Source organism: Coffea arabica, chromosome 4c, assembly GCF_036785885.1.
Source record: "Coffea arabica cultivar ET-39 chromosome 4c, Coffea Arabica ET-39 HiFi, whole genome shotgun sequence".
In the NCBI taxonomy this organism is placed as follows: domain Eukaryota; kingdom Viridiplantae; phylum Streptophyta; class Magnoliopsida; order Gentianales; family Rubiaceae; genus Coffea; species Coffea arabica.
Window position 1 is genome coordinate 7,968,930 of NC_092316.1, and position 23,338 is coordinate 7,992,267.

General features: G+C 35.8%; 1 protein-coding gene and 1 long non-coding RNA gene across 7 annotated transcripts; one reads left to right on the forward strand and one right to left on the reverse strand.

The window, feature by feature from the left end:
- Positions 1–1,050: 1,050 nt before the first annotated feature.
- LOC113740246 (probable cyclic nucleotide-gated ion channel 20, chloroplastic) lies at positions 1,051–21,753 on the reverse strand. Of its 5 annotated transcripts, XM_027267797.2 has the most exons (15): positions 21,056–21,753; positions 19,805–19,896; positions 19,207–19,720; positions 17,925–18,116; positions 17,150–17,248; positions 15,673–15,810; positions 10,033–10,133; positions 9,885–9,924; positions 8,739–8,999; positions 6,791–6,936; positions 5,354–5,431; positions 4,081–4,210; positions 2,795–3,041; positions 1,902–2,064; positions 1,111–1,457 (listed from the first exon to the last, which is right to left on the reverse strand). In XM_027267797.2, the coding sequence occupies exons 3-15, from the start codon at positions 19,702–19,704 to the stop codon at positions 1,313–1,315; spliced, it is 2,238 nt and encodes a 745-aa protein (XP_027123598.1). In that variant the 5' UTR covers positions 19,705–19,720; positions 19,805–19,896; positions 21,056–21,753; the 3' UTR covers positions 1,111–1,312. The 5 variants fall into 5 exon arrangements, with proteins under 5 accessions (XP_071901934.1, XP_027123598.1, XP_027123597.1 ...); XM_027267796.2 differs by having other exon boundaries at positions 9,885–10,133; positions 19,805–19,878; XM_027267795.2 differs by having other exon boundaries at positions 9,885–10,133.
- Positions 1,349–2,294, forward strand: LOC113740247 (uncharacterized). 2 transcript variants are annotated; one of them, XR_003460416.2, is made up of 2 exons: positions 1,349–1,480; positions 1,572–2,294. It is a non-coding gene; the product is annotated as an uncharacterized lncRNA (long non-coding RNA). The 2 variants fall into 2 exon arrangements; XR_011812972.1 differs by having other exon boundaries at positions 1,382–1,480; positions 1,569–2,294.
- Positions 21,754–23,338: the final 1,585 nt, after the last annotated feature.

A 23,338-nucleotide genomic window follows, 5' to 3' on the forward strand; every position in this document is an offset into this window, starting at 1 on the left:
TAAGTCAACAAGGAGTTGTCAAATTTTTTAGGGTAAAAAATAAAAAAACCCCTTGTGATAAGTCTAATACACAGAAAAGTCTCGTATGATTTCAAAATATACAACATGACACCTTATGCTTTGAACTAAATTGTAAAGGTGACGAAATCTGTTAAAGATTTCAAAATATATAACATGACACCTTATGCTTTGAACTAAATTGTAAAGGTGACGAAATCTGTTAAATTTAACGGAAATGACTTATTGGAACCTAAAAAAAAAATTTTATACCTATTTTTTTATCAAATATACCTATTCTACCCCTTAATCCTCAATTCTCTCTATTTAGAGAATAAAACAAATGATTTTTTTGAGTTGTCTTTTGCTTAATTATATTAGGGCATTTTGGTCATTTTGTCCATTTCCATTAAGTTCAACGGATTCCGTCACCTTTTTAATTTAGTTCAAAGCATGAGAGGTCGTGTTATATATTTTAAAACCATAAGATTTTTTTGTATATTAGGTTTACCACAGGGGATTTTTTTTGTTTTTTACCCAAATTTTTATTCTTTGCTTTTCAATCTAAGCTAAAAAAAAATTCATTCGGATGTATTTGTTTTCTATCAGATTAAGGTAGTACTTGTTTCTGTATTTTATTCTACCTGCAAAGAATAGTATATAATGATTTAGTGATTATATAAGTTTTTTTTAAGTGCCAGTTGGAGGGGTCGAATTGTACAAGTTTATTAAGTCTTGAGTCAATAATAGAACAAAATGCTACAACTTTCCAATAAATTTGCGGCCAAACGTCTAAGGACATCAATTTAATTTTCCTACTAACCTTTGAATTTCCGTCTTAAAAAGTTTAGAGAAATAAAAAATGGCCCCAAATTTAATTTCCGGGATTCTTTTTGGTTATAATATGGAGAGAGAGTATGAAAAATTGAATAAGAAATGCAAACATAGTCTTTCTCAGACTTTTCTCCAACATTAAATGGTACTATTTTTCAGGTTTATGTGCCTTTTTATATATGTGCCTGTTTATAGATTTCTCAAACAAATACACCAAAATGCTTTGGCAAATAGTATTCTTGTTTTCTCAAAATAACAAAATCTTTTCAAAGAGTAGGGTTCTTTGAAGATATTAAATAAGGTTGATATTTTCCATGAATCATTAAGAATGGGCTTGGAACACTAATGTTGCAAATGCCAGCATCAGTTTTCATGGCTAACTAAATTGATACAACATGTATCATCTTCTTCTTTTTTTTTCTTCTCCACTTATCCTGTAGTTATTTAAACAATACTGAAGCCTAAGCTACAGGGTTAATGGTCAGTATCCCGGAGAATGGTGGTATGCTGAATAATGGTCGTGTTCTGGGCTGGAGGAGCCTCCGCGGCCAAGTCGCTTCCTCCAATACCTCCATCCCACTTGGATACGCCTTGCGGCGAGGCCTCGCCAGTAAGGAGATTGATACCTGCAGAAATAGAATACCACACTGTAAGTTGTAAGGCCAGGAAACTAATCGCAATATTCATTTGGATGTGGCACCTATCCGCTAATATGGGTGCGTGTTTGCACAATGCAGCAGAAATCTGTAAGGAACGTGAACAACACAGAATCCTGCTCTAATTGGAATCGAGCAAGCGGCGAGTGCAGTGGGGAGTAGGAGCTACTGATTACAAAATGAGCCCTTATCAGACATGTGCAATGGTTTCATGAAGTACGTTAGCATCTTGTGGAACAGGTGTGGAATTTCTGTAGGTTTGAATGGTAAAAGGCCACTAAGTAAGATACAGTCCTGATCAATTTCTGCTTTTCCTTGATCCTTTTCAAGACTACACATGGTAAATGAGCACACAGCGGGAGGTTTCAATTTGTATTCTTGAAGAAATGCAGGGATAAGGATTACAGCCATTACCTTATAGCACCTTGAACACGTGGGTTCCTTAAAAATCTCGAAAACAGAGTAGTGACTTCTTGAAGATCTGCAGATCGCAATACAAATGCCTCTACATTTGTTAAGCACCTTACTTCTCGATTGCTTATCATGTTGGGTCCTGGAAACCTGAGCTTTTTTCCATCTGAGACAAAAAAACTTGCATTATTCTTATTCAGATCTATTGTGGGCAGCAAGCTAACTCGTTTAGTGGCCTATCCTTAATCTATCGAAATATAGGATTCAGCACCAGAAAGGCAGGTATACAATACATTGCATATTACAGTCATTAAACATCACAGAACTGGAATTGCTTTGTTGATGGTTCAATTAGGCTTTGAATATATTATGCCAACATGCAGATTCATGTGCCCATTTCACTAGTGTTCTTACTCTTCACGTTTTGTTCTTGAGCCCTGTTTTTTCACAACTCCATCCCTTTCAAAGCCACATTAGTGTAACTTCAGTTAGTTCTATACACAATTTAACTCCGAAATGGCTTAGTCTTACCTTGCTAGAAGTTAGGTTTCTTTCTCTAAAAGGGGAAGCGAGCAGTAAGAAATGTTTTCAATTAGGCTCAAGTTTACGAGTCTAAAGCATGGATGCATTCAAAGACAGCATTCAAACCTCCACGTGAGCAGTAAGAAATGTTTTCTTAAACAAATGTAATGGATAGGGAGGAACTTCAGATGAGGACTTTTCAGAGTTGAATCTTCTTTAAGATTCCAGAAAAATAAGCTTTTAATTTAATGAATTAGTGTTTCAATGAACTAAAATGTCTGTCAAGAAATCAGAGGGCTGGTGGATGCGTGATTGAGATGTAACTTGAAGATCAACAATCATATATATATATATATATATATATATATATATACCTTTGCTTACAGAAGACTGCTCAAGGCACCATGTAAGAAGTTCTTCCCCAATAACATCGCCTTCAGATAAGGGAACTTGATATCCGTCTTCTCCAATGTTCTCAATTTTTCCACGGACTATGAAGACCATTTTGTCAACAAGGCCTCCACGGTGCAAAACTTTGCTTCCTTTTATGTAAATTTTTTGTTTAAGCCTCTCACAAATGGCGTCTAATATGGGCTCCTCCACAAGAGTGAATATACGGACCTGCAAATTACCACATGTTAATGAATTCATTGATTTTAAATCATTTGGTTTAGATTTTTCTTGTAGACTAGAACTATCAAATTTCATTTGCTTTTCCCAAATAGCATAGGTCTAGTTTAAGTGGATCCTTAAACGTAATATCATGAAGAATTATACACTGTCTAGATTGCATACAAAAGTTCATCATCTTCAATTGCCCAAGCTCCTAAAAATAAAAATAATAAAACAAAAAAGAAGTGGAAGAAACTTTTTCATTCAAATAGAAGAAACCACTTTTGTTATTGGAGAGCTTATTGTGGTTTGCTACATTCAAAGGTTCAATTTTCTCCAATCCCAAGCATAACCCTTCATGCAAATTAAGCAAATCACTAATAAGCGAAAAGATCCAACTACTCCCCAATGTATTTCTATGTCAGGAATGATAAAACACTCCTCACATAATGTGCAAAATTCAGATTCTTGAATTGTACCCAATACTGCATAACATGCACCAGGAACAGAGGAACAAGTGCAATCAAAATTCAAAACAGTGTTAGTTCAAAGCCTACTGCAGATGACTTAACAAAGATTTATTTCTCATAGAGCTAATAGAAAAGAAACAAAAACTCAATGCAGGCCATTCTTTGAAACCTCTAGGAGCTGACTGCCAATTTTGAAAATTTTAGTCCCCCAATCGGTTATAATATTTGTAGTAATAATGTTTCTGGTGTAACAAGATCTGATATCATATTCTGTTTCTGAGCTGAATGTCAATTATGAATATATTCGCAGTGAGCTCACACAAAAAGATCCAATTTTGTGCATTAAGGAAGAAAACGAGAATGATGCACAAGCAGAACGTAAATATTATCCTACGGATCACAGGCTCTGCACAGTCCGGATTAACTTGGAAGGTCATCTGTTTTTTCTCAAATAACACAAACTTGCAACCACTTTTTTTCAGGATGGGGGAATTTTTCTCTAGAGGTAGTTAGCAAATGGTAAACATGAACAGAAAGGTAACATTCAACAAAAATTAGGAAGCACGAGTCTCACTCACTTTCTTGACAAAATTGCAAAGATGACGCCGTATATCTATTTGGAGGTCTTCAGGCAGATTCTCCAATAGTGTTTCCTCATTCACACCTCTCGTTGAAGCCCAACTAAAACGTTCTGCTTCTAGAACTTTCCTGCATGTTAGAAGGGGTATGCAACAGATTACCAATTTCATAACTCAACAATGTGTACAAAGATGCACTAGAAAAAGAAAGCGTTCCTGTGATAAAAAACAGCTGATGTATTCAACTACCACTTAAACCAATACCTACTATGGATGACGAGAACAAAAGAAGCAAAATGAGGAGTAACTACTGAACAAATGCAGAATGGGAGAGCAAAAAATGGAGAAAGCATAAATTGTCACATAACCTGTAAAGAGCCACTAGACCCTCTGAAATTTAGAATAATGCATCCAAAACCCTTTGATCTAGTAGGTTGGAAAAATACTACCATCTTAAAAACAATAGAATGCCTAACAAAGGTTAGAAAGGACTGAAAGCCCAAGAGTACCCATTTTTATTTCCTATAATTAAAAAGACACTGATAACATAGTAAAAAGAATAATAATTACATTCAGCACCAAGAAGCCCAATTGGACATCCCATCTCTAATTCAAAGCTGCCCCTACTTTCTTTTTTTTTTTTCCTTTCTATTTCCACCATAATTACCATCTGACATGCCCTATCTACCCTCCCACCATATTTTAAAAGTCAAAACATGCACCTAGCTGAAGCCATCAGCTCAACCTCCATCTCCACCTCCATCACCACATTCGTCACAAACTAACAACATTAAACTTTTCACAACCATCATCACCTCCTCCATCCTCTTCCTTCCCTTCCTCCTCTACAAAATCTTAGCATCCAACTCTAGCAAAAGTACAGAAACATGGACAGGCCATTTTTCCTTGAAAAGTTCACCATTTAAACTTGCAGAGAGAGAGAGAGAGAGAAGATGATATGTGAACGTCAGAATACAAAATTGTACATGAGATTGAAAACTTTGGACATCCAGACAAGATTCCACAGTCATCAACCCAGTCCCGTCATCAGAATCAGCTAATTCAGCTTCATGCAATGTTTATTAGAAGCAGGAGGATCCAAGTTTCCATGTCATATAAACTTTGTCCCTAAAGCATAAGCTTCTAGTCTTAAAGCAAAAATAGATTAATTGTGATTAGACTTTTAAAGGTTGCCAGAAAGCAACAACGAAATGTAACACAGAAAAACAAGAGAAGACAGAAACTAGAAGAGAAAGGAGGTAAAAAGCTGTACCTTCTCAGTTCTTCAGGCAAGCGTCGATGGCTCATCCACTGCTCAACATCACGTCGTCTAAGAGACATTTCTAACTTCCTACACAGAACAATGATGGTTAAGTTAGTTACACTGCTTTACAAATACACGATGGACAAACTTATGGCATCAAACATTGATGTGAGATCATGAATATCATGTTAAACAAGGATTTGGGGGGGGGGGGGGGAGGGTTGGGTTGGGTGGTACGGGGGGAGGGAGTGTAAGCAAGAGGTCTCAGGTTCGAGTCCTTCCGCTTACACTAAAAAAAAAAATGTTAAACAAGGATTGAAACCAATTAATTGCACTGTTTACTCTGTTTGTCCATTTTCCACTTTGAACAGGCTATTAATTGTAGCTATTCTTAATGTTTAAATACTACATTTTATTTAGTAATAAGAACAAGTTATATTTCAAATAACAAAATTTCACGTTTCCCTTTGATACAAAATAATGCAAAAAGAGAAAAGAAATCCTACATGCACGAACACATAACCAGGAAGATAAACATGATTTTCCTATAATCATCCATAACTACTATTCATAGTATACTGCATTCTTAAGCGGACGCATGTTACCTAAACTGTCTAGAATCAACTGACCAATTATACTTTCATGACAAAACATTTGAAAAAGGCAAAATATGAGAAAAGCTGTTGAAATTTCCATCAGCATAATAACAAATGCATAAGCAATATCTTTTGACACACAAGACTCTTTTGTTTTAAATGGCAAGCTCCCCATCTCTTATTTTAACAGAGTTCTGCTGGATCGATATCTTTCATTGTCTATGATTTTTTTTTTCTTTGTGAAGCAAGAAGTGGATTTGGTGAATGGGGAAGGTCAGAAGTGATATGGTATTTGAAGACAAGGAACAAAGATCCTCAACCACTTTTCTCTATTTCTTTCCTGATTTACTGAGGTATTAATGAAAAAGTTGCTATAGTTTTAATTTATACTAATGTAGCAGCCAAACAAGGAAACCTCATAGCATCTCATCGGACAAATTTGGGTGACACGTCTCACAAGAAAATCGCATTTGTGGGAAAAGATACTAACAAGAGCATGGTGATGGGAGATAAGCTTGTCTTGGAAACAAGGTTGTGATTTGCTGTGTAGTTCTTAAAATCTCTAATGAATATATACTTTCCAGACTGGGGCCTATAGTAAACTCAAAGAAAGCAAAGAAAGAACCCCATTACAATTACGGCATATTAGCATCCTTCCAGAGTTGGAAGCAGGATTTCTTTCTTCAGCCATGTGATCGATGGGTTCTCTCAACACAAAAGGTATGAGGCAACTTTGAAACAGTGCCACATGCCTACCTTGGACAGGCACCCAACAAATTTTGTTAGAACTTGAAAGCTAGCATTGACAAAATGTTGGATGATGATGGATTAGCATTGATGAAGGTATTACCTACGTCCAAGAGACTGGAGAAAGTTTTGCATATTTCCAATCAGCAAAGCAAACAGCAGAAGACCAAGTCCAATGATGGCCATCGTGAAAAGAACTTCCCAAACAAAATAGCTAGGAACTTGATTTCCAGCCAATGTGCTTATTTGCTTCAACAAGGCATAACAAAAAAAAAGGAAAATTTATTAGTAAGGCCCCACATTGAAAACATTCAGTAACAATAATTTCACCATCAAAGAAAGCGCAAAAACATCAAGGAGCTTTTCCCGTCAAAAGTCAAATTTTGGTTTTACTTATATGCGGAACACTTTGTCAGTCAGCTTCAGATGTTAAATGGGAAATTGATAGAAATCTTTAGTTGTAAAGGTGTTTGAACTTTTGCCGAGTGTATATAAGATCAATAGCTATACAAATTCTTCAGAAAGTTTTCCCAATTCACCAAACCTGAGTCTGGGAAGAATACTAAATAACATGAGATTCCCAAAGGGGCTATTTACTTTGACATTTCTACTATTATGTCAATTTAAAGAAAGATTGACACTTTTATTAGGGGTTATTTTGGTTTGATTTTCATCGTTTATAGTTTCAAACATCAATGCATCATTCAATCTTAATATGCTTTGGAAGATTGTGCACGATGACATTTGATGATTCTTGATGTGCCTGTCAATATTGGTGCAAGTTTCAGAAGAAGAAGGAGAAGATTAGTGAACAGGAAAACAGTATAAAAAAGAATTCAACTCCTATTTCATCAAAACCCTTTAAAACTGTCAATATTTCGTTAATTTTGACATAAAAATAGCAATATCAATGTTGGGATAAATACCCCATTACAAAAGGTTATATAGCTTCTCAGACAATCTGAAAACTAGACAAACATCAGGGCCAGAGAAGTGTGGCAAGACCAGCCAAAAGCATTGGCAATTAAGAAACATTTTGACAAGAGACTAGCTCAAGAGTAGAGAAATTTGCATTCTCATCATGCATTCAGAAATTTGAATATTCACCTTCCAGCAGGTGGTTTAAGATTCTTTAAACATTCATTTAAAATTATCAAGATAAGTAAGAGAATGAGAAAACATACAACCACAACCTCCAATTGAAACTTGAAACTGGAAGATCCTATCTGGTAGCTGAAGATGGTTTCCAAGAGAATCTACTAAAATTTGTTCAAAATGTGTAACACTCCACAAACCGTGTATTATTACATTTTGAGGTTTGTGTTATCCTCATGCAGTTCAGTGATAGAAATGACATTCTTCTAGGATGGGTTATTCTTTGCAGCCCCAGAAAACCTTATATGTCAGATAGCTTTCACAATCGTGCAGAAAACATTATGTTCAGATGTGATTGACTCTCAATAGTAAGAGTGAAATTTTTTGGGCAGTATGCCATGTTCCAATGGCTATGTTGTGAAGGCTTATTCATAAAGGAAAAGCTCAATTATAGAATGGTAATGCATAAATAGAGTAAGATCTAAAAACTGCTTGTGCTACTTTTGGAAAGAGCAGCGTAAGGAGTAAACTAGCAACTTAAGTCTCACCACATACTGGGCTTATATCAAGAGAAGGAGAAGGGTAATTAGACACTGACATCAACATTTAGTCATTTAGCAAATTGCTAGAGTCTACCTCTTCTTGTAAACAAACAACTGTATAAGAAAGAGGAACTCAATACTCTTAACTAAGCAATTGCTAGCACATCTCATGTGTTTGCTTGTTCTAAACGTTAGTGCTGGCTATTGGTGTGTGGGTTGTATAATTTTTACCCACCAACATATCAAAAGTTCAAAATGGAGGACCAACTTTTGCAAAAGAAAAATCCAGTAAATGGCATAGAAACTTGTTGAATTTAAACTACTCCTCCCCAATATAAGACATCAGCAAGCAAAAAACAAGGTTGATAAAAGACCTCTCTAGATGAGGCAAATCATGAAATCATACTGGGATACCTGGAATCCCCAGAACAATGAGTATATGTATCTAGTGATGACATTTTCTGTTGTGGTCAGGTCTACAGATTGAGCATAGATTCCAAAGGAGAAATTTCCACCTCCAAAACAAGCTGTTGCATTGGCATTATTCTTCCACAGATCCCATGTTGGATCTGAAGCGAACCAGCTACGATCATTCCCATGCCCGCAATCTATGAAGTCCATGCACCTTGCAATTCCAGAGTCATGACAGGCATCTCGAAGGCATTGATTCACCCTCTTTAAGCATTAAAAAGTTTACAAAACAGAATTAAATTCCATATAGTAAAATTAGAAATAGTTATCATGCTTGCTACTAAACCAAAAACTATAAAGAAAGTACAACATGAAGGCAAACAGGAGGAGGATACAGTAAAGCACATTTTCTCTCATTTGCACTTGTCATGTTAATGCTTTTCCAAATCTAGAATTTTTTGTTGCAACCTGTCTTTTCTCTCTCCATCTGTTCTTCATCCTTCTCTGAAAAGTTTAAATTTTTTGTTCCTTTAAATGAGGACCAATATTTGGGAGGTAAAAAACCTGTGTTTCAGAAGACTCAGTAGAGATTAGCCAAGTAAACCAAAAAACATTATTATTAAACCTTTGGCTATAAAAGTCTTCTGATGAAAGTTTTAGACTACTGAATGTTGCTATCTAGAAATAATCTGACGACAGCCCTCTTGTGCTATCAGCTTAAGAAAGTTGAAATGGCAATGACTAGTGCCTTATTTTTAGTTGTAACCATCTTTAAAAATAGCAAAGGTAATATTTAAAAAAAAAAAAAAAAAGAACAATATGGCAACTTTCAAAAAAGGAAAAATCAATAACTTGAAGTCTAACTTTAGTGCCTTATCAAGGGGTTGTGGCCATCTTCAAGAGAAAAAAAAAAGCATGTAATCACCTTGGAACATAAAAATTTAAGATCTAGAAGTATAATGAGAATAATTCAACCAGAGAAGCATATTGCATATATTCTGCATAGGTCCTAGTAACATTAAGAGGTCACTTAATAAACAAGCTAAAATGATGAGAAAACATCAAAATATTTAGCGGTTTGAATGCCTCAGAGATATCAAGAAGGTGGGACTTTTAGAGTGATAAAATCATGAATAATTTTTCACCTACCTGCAGCCCAAAGAGATACCAGCACGATCCCACGACATGACTAGACAACATAAACATTAGAAGATTTATAACGAAATTTGCCCATGCTGACTCAAATATGAAACCGGTTGAAGACTGACCAGCAAGCAAGGGCAGAACCCTGTACAACCTTGGAATGTACTGAGCTAAAATTGCTGCCCGCAGAAGATTTTTTGCATAATTTGCACCAGATGATCCAATGGAATTGGGTAAGACAGCCAATATAATGATCTACACAATGCAGAAATCAGTGATTACTGCTCCAATATTAGTTATAGTCCATAACAAATCTGAAAATCAGTCTCAAAAATCAATTCAACAAAAAGAAACAGCAACAGAAATGATCTGCCCTGGTTCTGATAAATGAGAACCCGCCAAGGATTGACTGAGGTATCAGAAAAACATGAAAGAAAAGATGAATGGAAACCCTTTTTTAACAGATGCAATTGGTCTACTCAATCACTGAATTCCATGCCAGCTATTTTTCACCCCCAGGTGCACACAAGTGAAGATTCAAGTTTTCAAGCACATTTACACCAGAACTTGAGCTTGAATCCTCTCTCCAGGAATGATATAATGCTGAATGTTGATACCAGTACATTCAAGTTCTAGCAACTTAAAGTCAATAAATAGAAGAGAAATTGTTTATTTATGCATTTTAGCACACACAGCTCACATGTGGGCTCAATGGGTTTCAGTAGGCCAAAGCATATGCACCATATTGTAACAAGTGGTGCATAAAATTGGGCCAACAACCTTTACATTCAGGGTTATAGTTATTTATTATGCTGAAAGTCTATTTTTCATATATTTCATTGATCTATTTATACAAGTAACTAGGTTAAATGGTCAGCCATGTACAGCTGTATATAGTCTGTAATTACAGACTATATACAGCTGTGTTCTTAGACTAATTACAGCAGCTATCTTAGACTAATTACATAGCTGTATTCTTAGACTAATTACAGCTAATTCCTACCAACTCTCCCCCTCAAGTTGGGGCATAGATATCACAAATGCCCAACTTGGATAGAGATGCATTGAATAAGCTACTAGTAACAGCATGAGTCATAATATCAGCCAACTGATCCGAACTTCTAGTATAGGGAATTTCAATTGTCCCGGAATCAAGATTATCTTTGATGTAGTTCCTATCAATTTCAACATGCTTTGTCCGATTATGTTGAACAGGATTATTTGCAATCTTAATGGCTGCCATATTATCACAAAATAATACCATAGAACCTTTTGGACCAAACCCAATCTCCTTTAAGAGAATTTTTAGCCAAGAGAGTTCTGTGATAGCATGATGCATAGCTCGATATTCAGCCTCTGCACTAGATAATGAAACCACGTTCTGTTTTTTACTTTTCCAAGACACCAAGTTGCCTCCAACAAAAGCCAAATATCCAGAAGTTGATTTTCTATCCAACTTGCTACCAGCAAAATCAGAGTCTGTATATCCAACCACATCAAAATGTTCGTGTTTGGAGAATAAGACACCTTTTCCTGGAGCTGATTTCAAGTAAGCCAAGATTCGATTAACAGCATTCATGTGTTGATCACTTGGATTGTGCATAAACTGGCTAACAACACTGACTGCATATGCTAAATCTGGCCTGGTATGAGTTAAATAGATTAGTCTACCCACGATCCTTTGATATCTTTCCTTGTTTGTTGGAATCTGATCAGAAAAGAAGGCTAGGCCATGATTCACTTCAATCGGAGTATCTATCGGCTCACAAGCAGACATACCAGTTTCAGCTAGGAGTTCCAATGTATACTTCCTCTGGGAAAGGAAGAGTCCTTGCTTGGACCGTGATACTTCAATGCCAAGAAAATATTTAAGAGTCCCCAAGTCTTTAATCTCAAATTCTTTGGCTAAGTAGCTTCGAAGGTTCTCAATTTCTTCTTTGTTATTACCTGTTACAATCATATCATCAACATAGACAAGAAGCACGGTAATATCATTGTAGTTACGTTTATAGAACAGCGTATGATCTGCTGAAGCTTGCTTGAATCCATACTCCTCCATGGCATGAGTCAATCTTCCAAACCATGCCCTTGGTGATTGTTTCAATCCATACAATGCCTTTTTCAGTCTGCACACCTTTCCTTCTTCTAGTGTAAACCCCTGAGGAGGATCCATGAAAACTTCCTCAGTCAACTCACCATGAAGAAAGGCATTCTTCACATCAAATTGTCGTAGAGGCCAGTCTAAATTAACTGCAAGTGACAATATGACACGAACAGTGTTCATCTTGGCAACCGGTGCAAATGTCTCTTGATAGTCAATACCATAGGTTTGAGTGTAGCCTTTTGCAACCAGTCTAGCTTTGTATCTTTCAACTGTCCCATCAGACTTGTATTTGACATTGAATACCCATTTACACCCTACGGTCTTCTTTCCCATTGGTAACTCAACCATTTCCCAAGTAGAATTCTTTTGGAGAGCCATCATTTCTTCTACCATTGCATCTTTCCATTTAGGATCATCAAGGGCTTCCTGAAAATGACTAGGAACATATACAGAAGACAACTGAAGAGCAAATGTCAAGTTAGCCTTAGACAAACGGTGATAGGATATAAAATCAGAAATTGGATAAGAAACATTGGAAGCTTTTGAAAAACCAAGTCTATCAGGTTCTTTTCGTTCACGAAGAGGATATCTTCTATTCTGATCAACATTAGGATATGGGTCAAGACTTTCAGAAGAAGTACATACCTTAGTGTCAATCTTGGAAGATTCATTCGATAGCATGGTAGTATCATCAAGGGAGGTATTATCATTAAGGGAGGTACAAGCATCAGAAGGCATAACAGAGATATCTTTTTTCCTCCTAGAATATCCTTTCTCAAAGAGATGAGCTGGTCTCTCACTATTAGTTTCAATTTTATTTTCCTGACCATCATCTAAAACTAAGGATTCCCCATTTTCCTTTGCATTTTCTATACCTGAGATCCATATCCTTTTTTCTTCTAGCCATTGTTTTTCCTCTTCTCTACTTTTAATCTCCCCCTGAAGAGGAACCGCAGATATATGTCCAGAAAAATAAGACTCATTTTCACAAAATTGAACATCCATAGACACATAGTAGGTTCTTGTTGGAGGATGAAAACATTTATATCCCTTTTGTGAATTAGAATAGCCAAGGAAAACACATTTGATAGCACGAGAATCAAGTTTATCTCTATGATGGGAATGAACATGAACATAACATACACAACCAAAAACCTTTGGACAAATATTAAGAGCAGAAGGAATAGAATGAAATTTAGATAACATTCTCAAAGGAGTTTGGAAATCAATAACCTTAGCGGACATTCGATTAATGAGGAAAACAGCAGCCATAATAGCTTCAGCCCAAAAATGTTTTGGAACATGCATAGTAAAACATAAGGCTCGTGCTACTTCAAGAAAGTGACGATTTTTCCGTTCTGCTGTGCCATTCTGCTGGGGTGTGTAAACACAAGTGGTTTGATGAAGAATGCCATGTTGTATCATAAAATCAGCAAGAGATCGATTCACAAATTCACGACCATTATCAGAATGAAAAACCTTAATTCTAGTGTTGAATTGAGTAAGAATCATGTTATAAAACTGAGGAATAATATGACAAACATCACTCTTAGATTTCATCAAATATACTCAACTGACTCTAGTACAGTCATCAATAAAATATACAAAATATTGATGTCCTGAAGTAGAAGTAGTTGAGAAAGGACCCCACACATCAGTATAAACACATGAAAAAGGAGTGACACTTTTATTAAAACTAACTTTGAAAGGAACACGATGGTTTTTTGCATAAACACATTGTTCACATCTTAAGCTAGAAGTTGAAATATTGGAAAATAACTTAGGAAACATATGCTCTAAATAAGAAAAAGATGGATGTCCTAGTCGACGATGCCAAAGGATTATTCTTTCTATGTCTGATGTCCCACTTTTTGTTTGAAAACCTCGAGTAGATATTGTTATGCCTCGATTGTCTTCCCAATAATATAAACCATCCCTCTCCTTACCAATGCCAATCGTCATCTTCGTAAGATTGTCCTGAAAAACACAATGAGTAGAGTCAAAAATGACAGAACAGTTAAGATGCTTTGTTATTTTACTAATGGAGAGGAGATTATTTGAGAGTTTAGGTGCAAGTAAAACAGAGGACATAGAAAACTTTGGTGAAAGAGACACATTTCCAGCGCCTATGATTGGCGTAAAATTTCCATTAGCAACCTGTACAGACTTCACAGGTGGAGATGTAAGAGAGTCAATGATAGAAGAGTTACTAGTCATGTGATCAGTAGCCCCTGAATCAATAATCCAAGTGCTAGGATGAGCAGAAATAACAGACAAACCAAAAATACCTTCTTGAGAAGATGCCCGAGACACATGAGAAATAGAAGATGGAGTTGTGTCTATGGCAGTAACATTTTGAGCAACAGTATTATGAACAATCTCTCAGCTTGCTTAAGTTTATACCATTCTGGATAGCCATGCTTCTTCTAACAAGCATCAATTGTATATGTATTCTTATTGCAGTAGGTGCAAAATCGAGACTGAGAGGCTGTAGAATTTTCATTAATGGCAATAGGAGTGCTCTTTTGAACAGTTAGAGCTGAAGCCTCAAAGTGTGATTCTGCTCCCATGGCAACTTGTCTTTGTAGTTCTCTACGAACCATGGAGTAGACTTCTTCTAACCTTGGTAAAGGAGAAGTACCTAGAACACGGCTGCGAACCTGATCTAACTTATTATCAAGCCCAGCAAGAAAAATATACACTCGATCTTCGGCAATACGATTTCTATATTTTTCAATATCAGCAGCACATGTCATGTCATTGGGCCGTCGATAGTCGAGCTCCATAAATGTTGAGTTTAATTCGTTGTAATATTCTGCTAGAGGCCGACCATCTTGTTGTAAATGAAAAGTCTTCTTCATTAGTTCATAAACTTCAGAGGAATCTGATACATCAAGGTAACTTCTTTTTACAGCATCCCAAACTTCCTTTGCTGTGCCGCATTGTACAAAGTGAGATATCAGATTATCACTCATTGAACTAATAAGCCAAGATTTGACAAGAGAATCTTCAGCTTCCCATTCATCATAACTTGAATCATCTACTGCTGGTGCAGCCTTTTTTCCATTAATATAGCCCATTTTTTTCCTTCCAGCAATATGCATCTCCAATATCTTGGACCAAACGCGATAATTAGTGCCATCCAATTTAATGTGGATGGAAGAAGAAGCATCTTGTATGGTTAGAGTGGAGAGATTCTTGCTGTTAGGAGATTCAACATCAGGTTTGGTTGACATATTGTGATGTATTTAGTGTTTTAGAGAAAAAATTTCAGCAGTGTGGGCTATTGAAAGAATGGCTGGAATTTTCAGAGAAGAGGAGAGCAAGGAAAAACCCCAAAGCTCTGATACCAAGCTATTTATTATGCTGAAAGTCTATTTTTCATATATTTCATTGATCTATTTATACAAGTAACTAGGTTAAATGGTCAGCCATGTACAGCTGTATATAGTCTGTAATTACAGACTATATACAGCTGTGTTCTTAGACTAATTACAGCAGCTATCTTAGACTAATAGCTGTGTTCTTAGACTAATTACAGCAGCTATCTTAGACTAATTACATAGCTGTATTCTTAGACTAATTACAGCTAATTCCTACCAACTGTTATCATGCTAAATTACCAACTAGAGTGACAAAGATCATAAAGCTGAAGAAAAAAACCATCATGTAGGAGGTAATGAATCTTACTTGTGGAAGTGGTAATACAACAAATAAGTCAATAAGGAAATATCCAGAAAGATAATGAAGCGCAATCTTTTTTGGATGGTCAACTAGGTCTCCAGCACCCACCACTCTAGATTCAGGAGCAACATAAGCAAGCCTGAACTGCAAAACAGATCTCGAGCTATCAAATAATGCAGCCTAATGACTGAGAATTAAGAAAAGAATATCACCACTGCAGACAATTAGCAATATGGAAATTGATAATGTAACCTCACAAAATTAATGTGCAACATAGATAAATTGGTAGCATATCAGGGACACACCTATAAGACTCAATAGTAAAGCAAAAGAACATAGAAGATAAAAAAATGTAATCACAATATGCTCTTCCAGTTTTAAGTGACAACCAAAAAGCCCAAACGATATCAACTTGGCACATGAAGTCCACACACTACGTTTCTTAACAAAAATGAAAGTTTCAAGTATCCACATTGGCAATTTATCGAGTTTCTAAAAGCCACCAAAAGGTAATAAGATAACAAAAAAAGACGGCACGATTACAAAAAACACAAATCATGTCTGCCAGTGGTCTTTTGAGTATATATTTCCCTTTACTACAGATCAGAGCATGATAAACAATGCATTACAAGAGTAATTTGAAAAAATAAAACTGGAAGTTACAATTACTTTTTTCTATCCTTGAAGCTCTTGCTCGGCTACCATTTTCAGATTATTTTGGAAGAAAACTCACTCTACCAAATGTGGATGTCCTACTTGTACTTCAAAGTGGTAATATATAACTAATATTTATAGAACACCAGTACTTGTCTTAAAAAGGTTAAAATCTGTTCCTAGCTAGTGGATTAGACCCTGTCAGTGGGGCCTTCTCAAATTCGTCCTCAAAAAGTACAAAAGCATTTGCATGGATCCAAAGAGGGAAAAATTTTTGTGTGTCACATGTAGAATTCAAGATAGCAAATTCTGCTCAATTTAGTGGAGAGAAATACCAAGTTCTCTGCTTTTCCTTTTATTGAATTTTCAGTAGGCAGATGAGATTGATTTTGAAAACCTTGTGTCTTTGTTGTTTTCCATTGGAAAAAGTGCATTCGGTAATTGTCCTGTTGATTTTCAACACCAAGCCATACAGATTTTGCTGTCAAATACAGCATCTCAAAGATCCCAAACTCAGCAGTTTGAAAATTTAAAAAGAATGAGTAACTTCATTATGTAGAATAGTTTGTGAAATATATTATATGTAACAGCTTGAGCAGGAGCAATAAGAGGACTAACTGTTGGTCACTGTAGTTGTGTCTAGCATGACATTTTGAGTATTTAGGGCTTGTTCATTTTATAGGTTAATACTTTTTTGTTTCTGTCACTCTCTCTGTCATCTAGCTGTACTCCTACAATCTTTCCCTTGATACTAAATGAGCTTCTGACCAAATCCACGTGAAGAAAATACATAACCATCATAAAGCATTCAAAGAAGTATGACACTTACCTGAAGAAGGACGTGAATTAAGTACAAAAAATCAGTCATGCTCCTCAAAGCCACAATTGTTGTTGTCATGGGCCAATTAAGTAGTATACATTTGTTATCCTGGATCACCAAGACAAGAAGTAAATTGCAGGAAAATTTGTTCAATCATAAAAATAAAAACACATCTTTGAGCAAACTACACTACACACAACACAAATTCCTCCCCCTGATATGGGTTAGGGTATTCATAATTGAACAAAATGTCAGTCAACATAATTTTGCTACACCATCCAAGTACTTCCAAAACTGCTGGACCACCTTTGAAAATATAGTTAGTAGTTTTAACGGAGTTCAATCAACTGTAAATTGCTTAGTGTTGCATTGAGCTCCAGTCCAACAATCCCATTTGAAAACCCCCCTAATTGTCCAAGCTGAAACAGCAACCCCCCAATTCCCACGATTTTATAATAACTCAAACCTGAAGATCCTATTCATAAGCTTTTCATACAAGACCAGTACAACTCTATAATAAGATTTCCTTTTCCAAATCATAATTTTCATTTTATGCAGAAGTTCCTTGATCCAGATAAAAGTCCCACTACCACCATCTTCTAATTAGTGAGTGATTTTCTCTTTTTTTTTTTCAGAGTAAAAAGAATTCAGTAGTGCTATGTGGATAAATCAATTCAATTTACTCTTTAGTACTCCATAAGAACTGTGAAGGGTACAGAGAGCATGTCTTCAAAACCTAACCATAAGACTACCAATATTTGCAAGGGTAACTTTAACATTATACCTGATTTACGTACAACAAAAAGAAGAACAAAGGGTCCAGGAAAACTGCAAACAAGCAAGAAACGAAAAAGAACTGGTTCCACTGCTGAACAACTTTTGCATGAGGATTCATGATAGGTGGAATAAAAGGACCAAGAAAAGAAGAAACTTTCTTTGCCCAGCCTTTTGCATCTCCATAGATCATATTGTGGAACTGCAAATCAAAAAGTATTTAAACAGATCAGTACATGAAGGTACCAATGCTCATAATGACACGCAAATGTAAATGACAAGTACCAATAACGAGCCAAAATTTAACACTTGAGTGTTCATTACAACATTTTAAAAAGCTCAAATTGTGAAGAAGTCCCATCATTTTGCCTCTTCACAAATCAACTATACAGCACTTGGCACTTTCAATATAACAATAACCCAAGGAATTCACAAATGGTGAAGTGGTTCAGTGATCAAATGGACAACTTAAGCTTTTAGATAAGGTGATATTTAACTAAATTTCAAGTTAAAAGCAAGAGTAACTTATTTAGAATGCACTCTTATTTATAAGGTGATTCTAATGTCTTTCAATAGGCCTAGCATGTATAGACATTGGAATCAGAGACAGTGAGAATTTAACTCAATACATACCCACTTCAGTACCATTCTTTTTTGCTACTTCATCCAAAATTTTTATTTGCGAGAAACAGAAACAATCTATTTATTTCTGCACTCTAAGACCAGCTATTCTGTTAAGTGTTCATATATTTGAGTAAATGCAATAAGAGAATTGGCAATGAAGTCAGTTTCAACACCAATTATGAATGTGATACTTAATTACAGATTATCAGAATCAGCGAAGAAAGTTAAAATCCTGAACAAGCATGATAGCGGTTAGGCTCAATCAACTGCAAGAGGCCAGCAACCCCATGATATCATGAAATTGTTGACCATTACATTCAGGGCTTTAGTGAAGGTTCTCCTACAAATGTTTTACATAAAAAGGTCGAATGCAACTATATTGAGAATTCAGCTTTCTTGCTCAATACAGAAATGGACAAATGCGAAGCTCATAAAATCATTTTAAAGCAAAAGATAAATGTTCTGCAAGGAATTAAGATAGTGATGATTGATGAGTTCCGTAGATGCAGAGAATTAATATATTGGGATACTAGTATAATTGAAACTCTTATCCTATGGCAGAGCTAAAATTGAGAATAGATGGAATCTCAGAAAAGAATTCAAAGAGTACACTTGATCATTGCTTAACAGCTAGAGGGAGAACACTTCAACCTCATGGGATATGGTACCTTGTAATCCAGCATGTCCGATGATTTTGATTTCTTCTGTTGCCCCTTGAGATGGTAATAACTTGGGCATGTTGTGCAGTAAGGATCATCGCACATTCCAAGTTGACCAGACTTAATGAGATGATCATTCTTCGATGCATAGCTCTTATCTGGCCAAACTTTTCGCTCCCTGCCATTCAATGGAGGATACCGTACTACTGGAGCCTCAGTTGGTTGTTGCGCTACTGCACTTTGCATAGGCCCCAGTACAATTCCATCCCCGCTACTAATATATAAAGGACCACTCATCTGTAAATATGAACTTTTCCTTTCATTTTCCAGATAAACAGAACGACCTACAAGACTATTTTCACTGTCATTGAATTCTGTGGAGTCCATGGGGATAGATAAGGATGCACTCCTATATGTAAGCCTGCAAAACTGAGAGCCATCTTGTTCATCAACTTGTGAATCAGTGGCAGATAGCAGGTGTGTCACATCTCTTTCAGATGCAGCCATTTCCCCAAAAATCTTCCTAGAAGACCATAATAACAATCCACTTAAATTATTGCAACAAGTATAAGGTATCAAAACACAAACAATTTTAAAGAATGCTCACTGCCTAGTGGCTGTTTATATGATGGTTTAGGTGTTATGTCAGGTTCTTCCTTCCTGGATTCTGAAACCTCCAATCTGTCAGAAACAACTTCACTGCATTAAAACCAAGAAAAAAAAAGGAAATTAAAAAGTAGTTTTTTTCCGAATTACGATGAACTTGATTTATAAACGATAAAGAACAGAGTATTAAAAACTACTTGCTGGCCAATATCAAAAACTCTAATTGGGGTATAGCAACTCTATGTCTAGCTCAAATCTCTTCTCTGTCAAATATTCCAATGTTAAGACCACCAGCTTAAAAAATTATATAATTCAAATCTCTAAAGTAACCTTGTTTAGTTATATTTTAACTACAAATGAATTTAATAAACTTCTACTCCAGATATATTATCAAAATTTAGAGCTCTGTTCTCTTTACATACATCAGAAAGCATGGCATTAATCATTTACCAAGGCACTTGTGTTTAGCTATTTTTAGCTTGATTCCATTTAAGAAGCTGATAATATCAATTTCTGAAATCTGCTATAGCACACCCTCTGCACTGCTTCTTTTACTCCCTTTTATAATGTCTCAACTATAAATCTCAGTCCTAACAAAACATAATACAACAGGATCATGCTATGTGAGGAAAGATCATTGCACAACAATTGAAGGATTTAAATTTTGACATCAAAACGCTTGGACACAAACAGCAAGCTTTATCCCCGAAAATTAATTTGTTTTATTACTAAATCACATGTAATATATTTCATACCATAAATAGAGACATTAATTGGAGGTTTTTGTACAAACAGAGAGGCTTAATGGCTACAGAACACTTCCATTCCTAGCTCTTTTAGGAATGCTCTAATACAACAAAAGAAAGTTTTCGAGTTAGAGTGTCCCTTGATTGAAACTTGTGCTTTATTCCTCCAGATACACCATAGTGGTTCATCAACTTTTTGTTTTGAAAAAGTTCAGATTGGTTAAGGTGGGAAGGAAGAAGCGGGGAGAGGAAGGCTGGAGGTGGTACACTCTTTCTTGACTTAGCCTAATCCATGGAAGATTCATAATAATCATTTTCTCCATAGAAAATTTCAAAAATAAGAAATACAATTGATCATCGCATATGTACTTGGAACTTACGGAAGAGTCGAGCATAATCCAAGTCTGAACAACATACTAAAATTGACGAATTCATTAAATCAGCCGCCGAAGCTGCAATAAAAAGCAAAGAAATGTATCCAAAACGGAAGAAGTTAGAAAGCAAACCTGCTACTGACTTCTTGTAGTTGTCAAGTCACTTGCAATGACCCGAATTCAGCAACAGAGCACGGCCATTTGTACAAACAAGAAAGATGTCGTGAAAGACAAGGAAAGTAGAGAATGCTGCACAAGGCCACAACCGAAACTGATTCCTCCAAGTCTGCGTTCGAGTCTTTTAATAGTGCAGAAGAGAGACAGTGAGAGAGAGGGAATTGTTATTTGTGTACTATGATTGTGACAGCTTCAACGGGCTGACATTTTGTGAGAAGAGTGTCCCATCATAGGTTCTTTTTCGTTTGTGAAAATTGCGTCCGCACAACCAAATTTAAAGGTTCAAGAATCATCACCTTAGTATTTTATTTTCTACTTTTAATTCATATGAAACTTCCAAAGAGAGAACTTAAACAGGTGAATGAAAATCCTTTCCTAACCCTTCAAAATTATTTGTTTTTGGTCGAATATTTTGTCGTGCAAACATAGCGCACTTTGGACAGACGGAGCCTACACCGGAAAGTTTACTTCCCCACTGAGTGTCTTAGATGGCACCTACTTCGTATCCACTCCCACAATTTTTTTTTTTTTTTTTCGATTGGGGTGTCCGAGCCTACACCCGACTAGTTCCCCAACCCCGAGAAGAGCGAGCCCCACCGATCCCCAGGAAGATACCCCGGTTGCTCAAACTCAGGGTCGAACCCCAGAGCATACAACACTAGTCGGGTGTTGTATTAATTGTAGTAAGATGCATACAACACTATTTTCAAATGACGTTAAGGCCTTGTTTGGCAGATAAGTTTTTTGTTAAATTTATCTGCTACAAGTTTTAAAAAATTTTAGTTACAATAATTTTAAAAAATTTATCAAAATTTTTAAACTATACACTTTAAAATATTCAAAAAAAAATACACTTTAAAAATTTTTTAGAAAACTTCTACAGTAAATTACAGTAAAGTTTCAGACAAACATCCAAAAAATTTACTTGTCAAACAGGACCTAAATGTGCAACCTAATCCCTTAGCCTGTATTCTAATTCAGAATTTTCTGAAAAATTTTTGCCAGTGAATGCATAAACACCCGTCTGAACTCTGAATCGATAGTGGTTTAATCTCTTTCGCATTCCCCCTGGATCTCGCCCTCCCCCTAATATAGGTAGACGTAGGTGTAAATTAAAATTTATCACGTCAAGAAAAAAAAAAAGTGAGGCCCAGTGGTCATCCCAAGCTTCCTTAAGCTTGGGGTGCGGAAGGTCAAGGGTTCAAACCTTGCCTCCCACAAAATTTGTCACAATATGTGACGATCTTCATTGACGGAGTCTTTACTCACATCGAGTCCCCTTCCCTCTAGAATAGGCTAGCTTAGGTTATAGGAATTCTATCATGTTGAAAAAAAAAAAAAAATGTGGGGTGATCTCTGTTAGTATGATTGTGATAGCTTCAACAGGCTGACTTTTCGTCAAAAGAGAGTCCCATCATACGTACAAGGACCCGTTTGGTTCTTTTTCGTTTGTGAAAATTGCGTCCGTTCAATCAAATTTAAAGGTTCAAGAATTCATTTTATTTTCTACTTTTAATTCATATGAAACTTCCAAAGAGAGAACTTACGCAGGTGAATGAAAATCCTTTCCTAACCCGTCAAAATTATTTGTTTTTGGTCGAATATTTTGTCATGCAAACATAGCGCACTTTGGACAGACGGAGCCTACACTGGAAAGTTTACTTCCCCACTGAGTGTCTTAGATGCAACCTAATTCGTATCTACTCACGCTATTAATTGTACTAAGATGCATACAATACTATTTTCAAATGACATTAAGGACTTGTTTGATAGATAAGTTTTTTGTTAAATTTATCTGCTACAAGTTTTTAAAAAATTTTAATTACAGTAATTTTAAAAAACTTATCAAAATTTTTAAATTATACACTTCAAAATATTCAAAAAAATACACTTTAAAATTTTTTTAAAAAATTTCTACAGTAAGTTACAGTAAAATTTCAAACAAACATCCAAAAAATTCACTTGTTAAACGGGGCCTAAATGTGCAACCAAATCCCTTAGCCTATATTCTAATCCAGAATTTTCTGAAAAATTTTTGCCAGTAAATGCATAGACACCCGTCTAAACTCTGAATCGATGATGGTTCAATTCCTTTTGCATTCCCCCCCTCTAATATAGGTAGGTGTAGGTGTAGATTAAAATTTATCATGTCAAGCAAAAAAAAAAGTGGGGTAATCTCTATTAATATGAGAGATATATTAATGAAAAATCTATAAGAACTTCGATGTATAATATTGA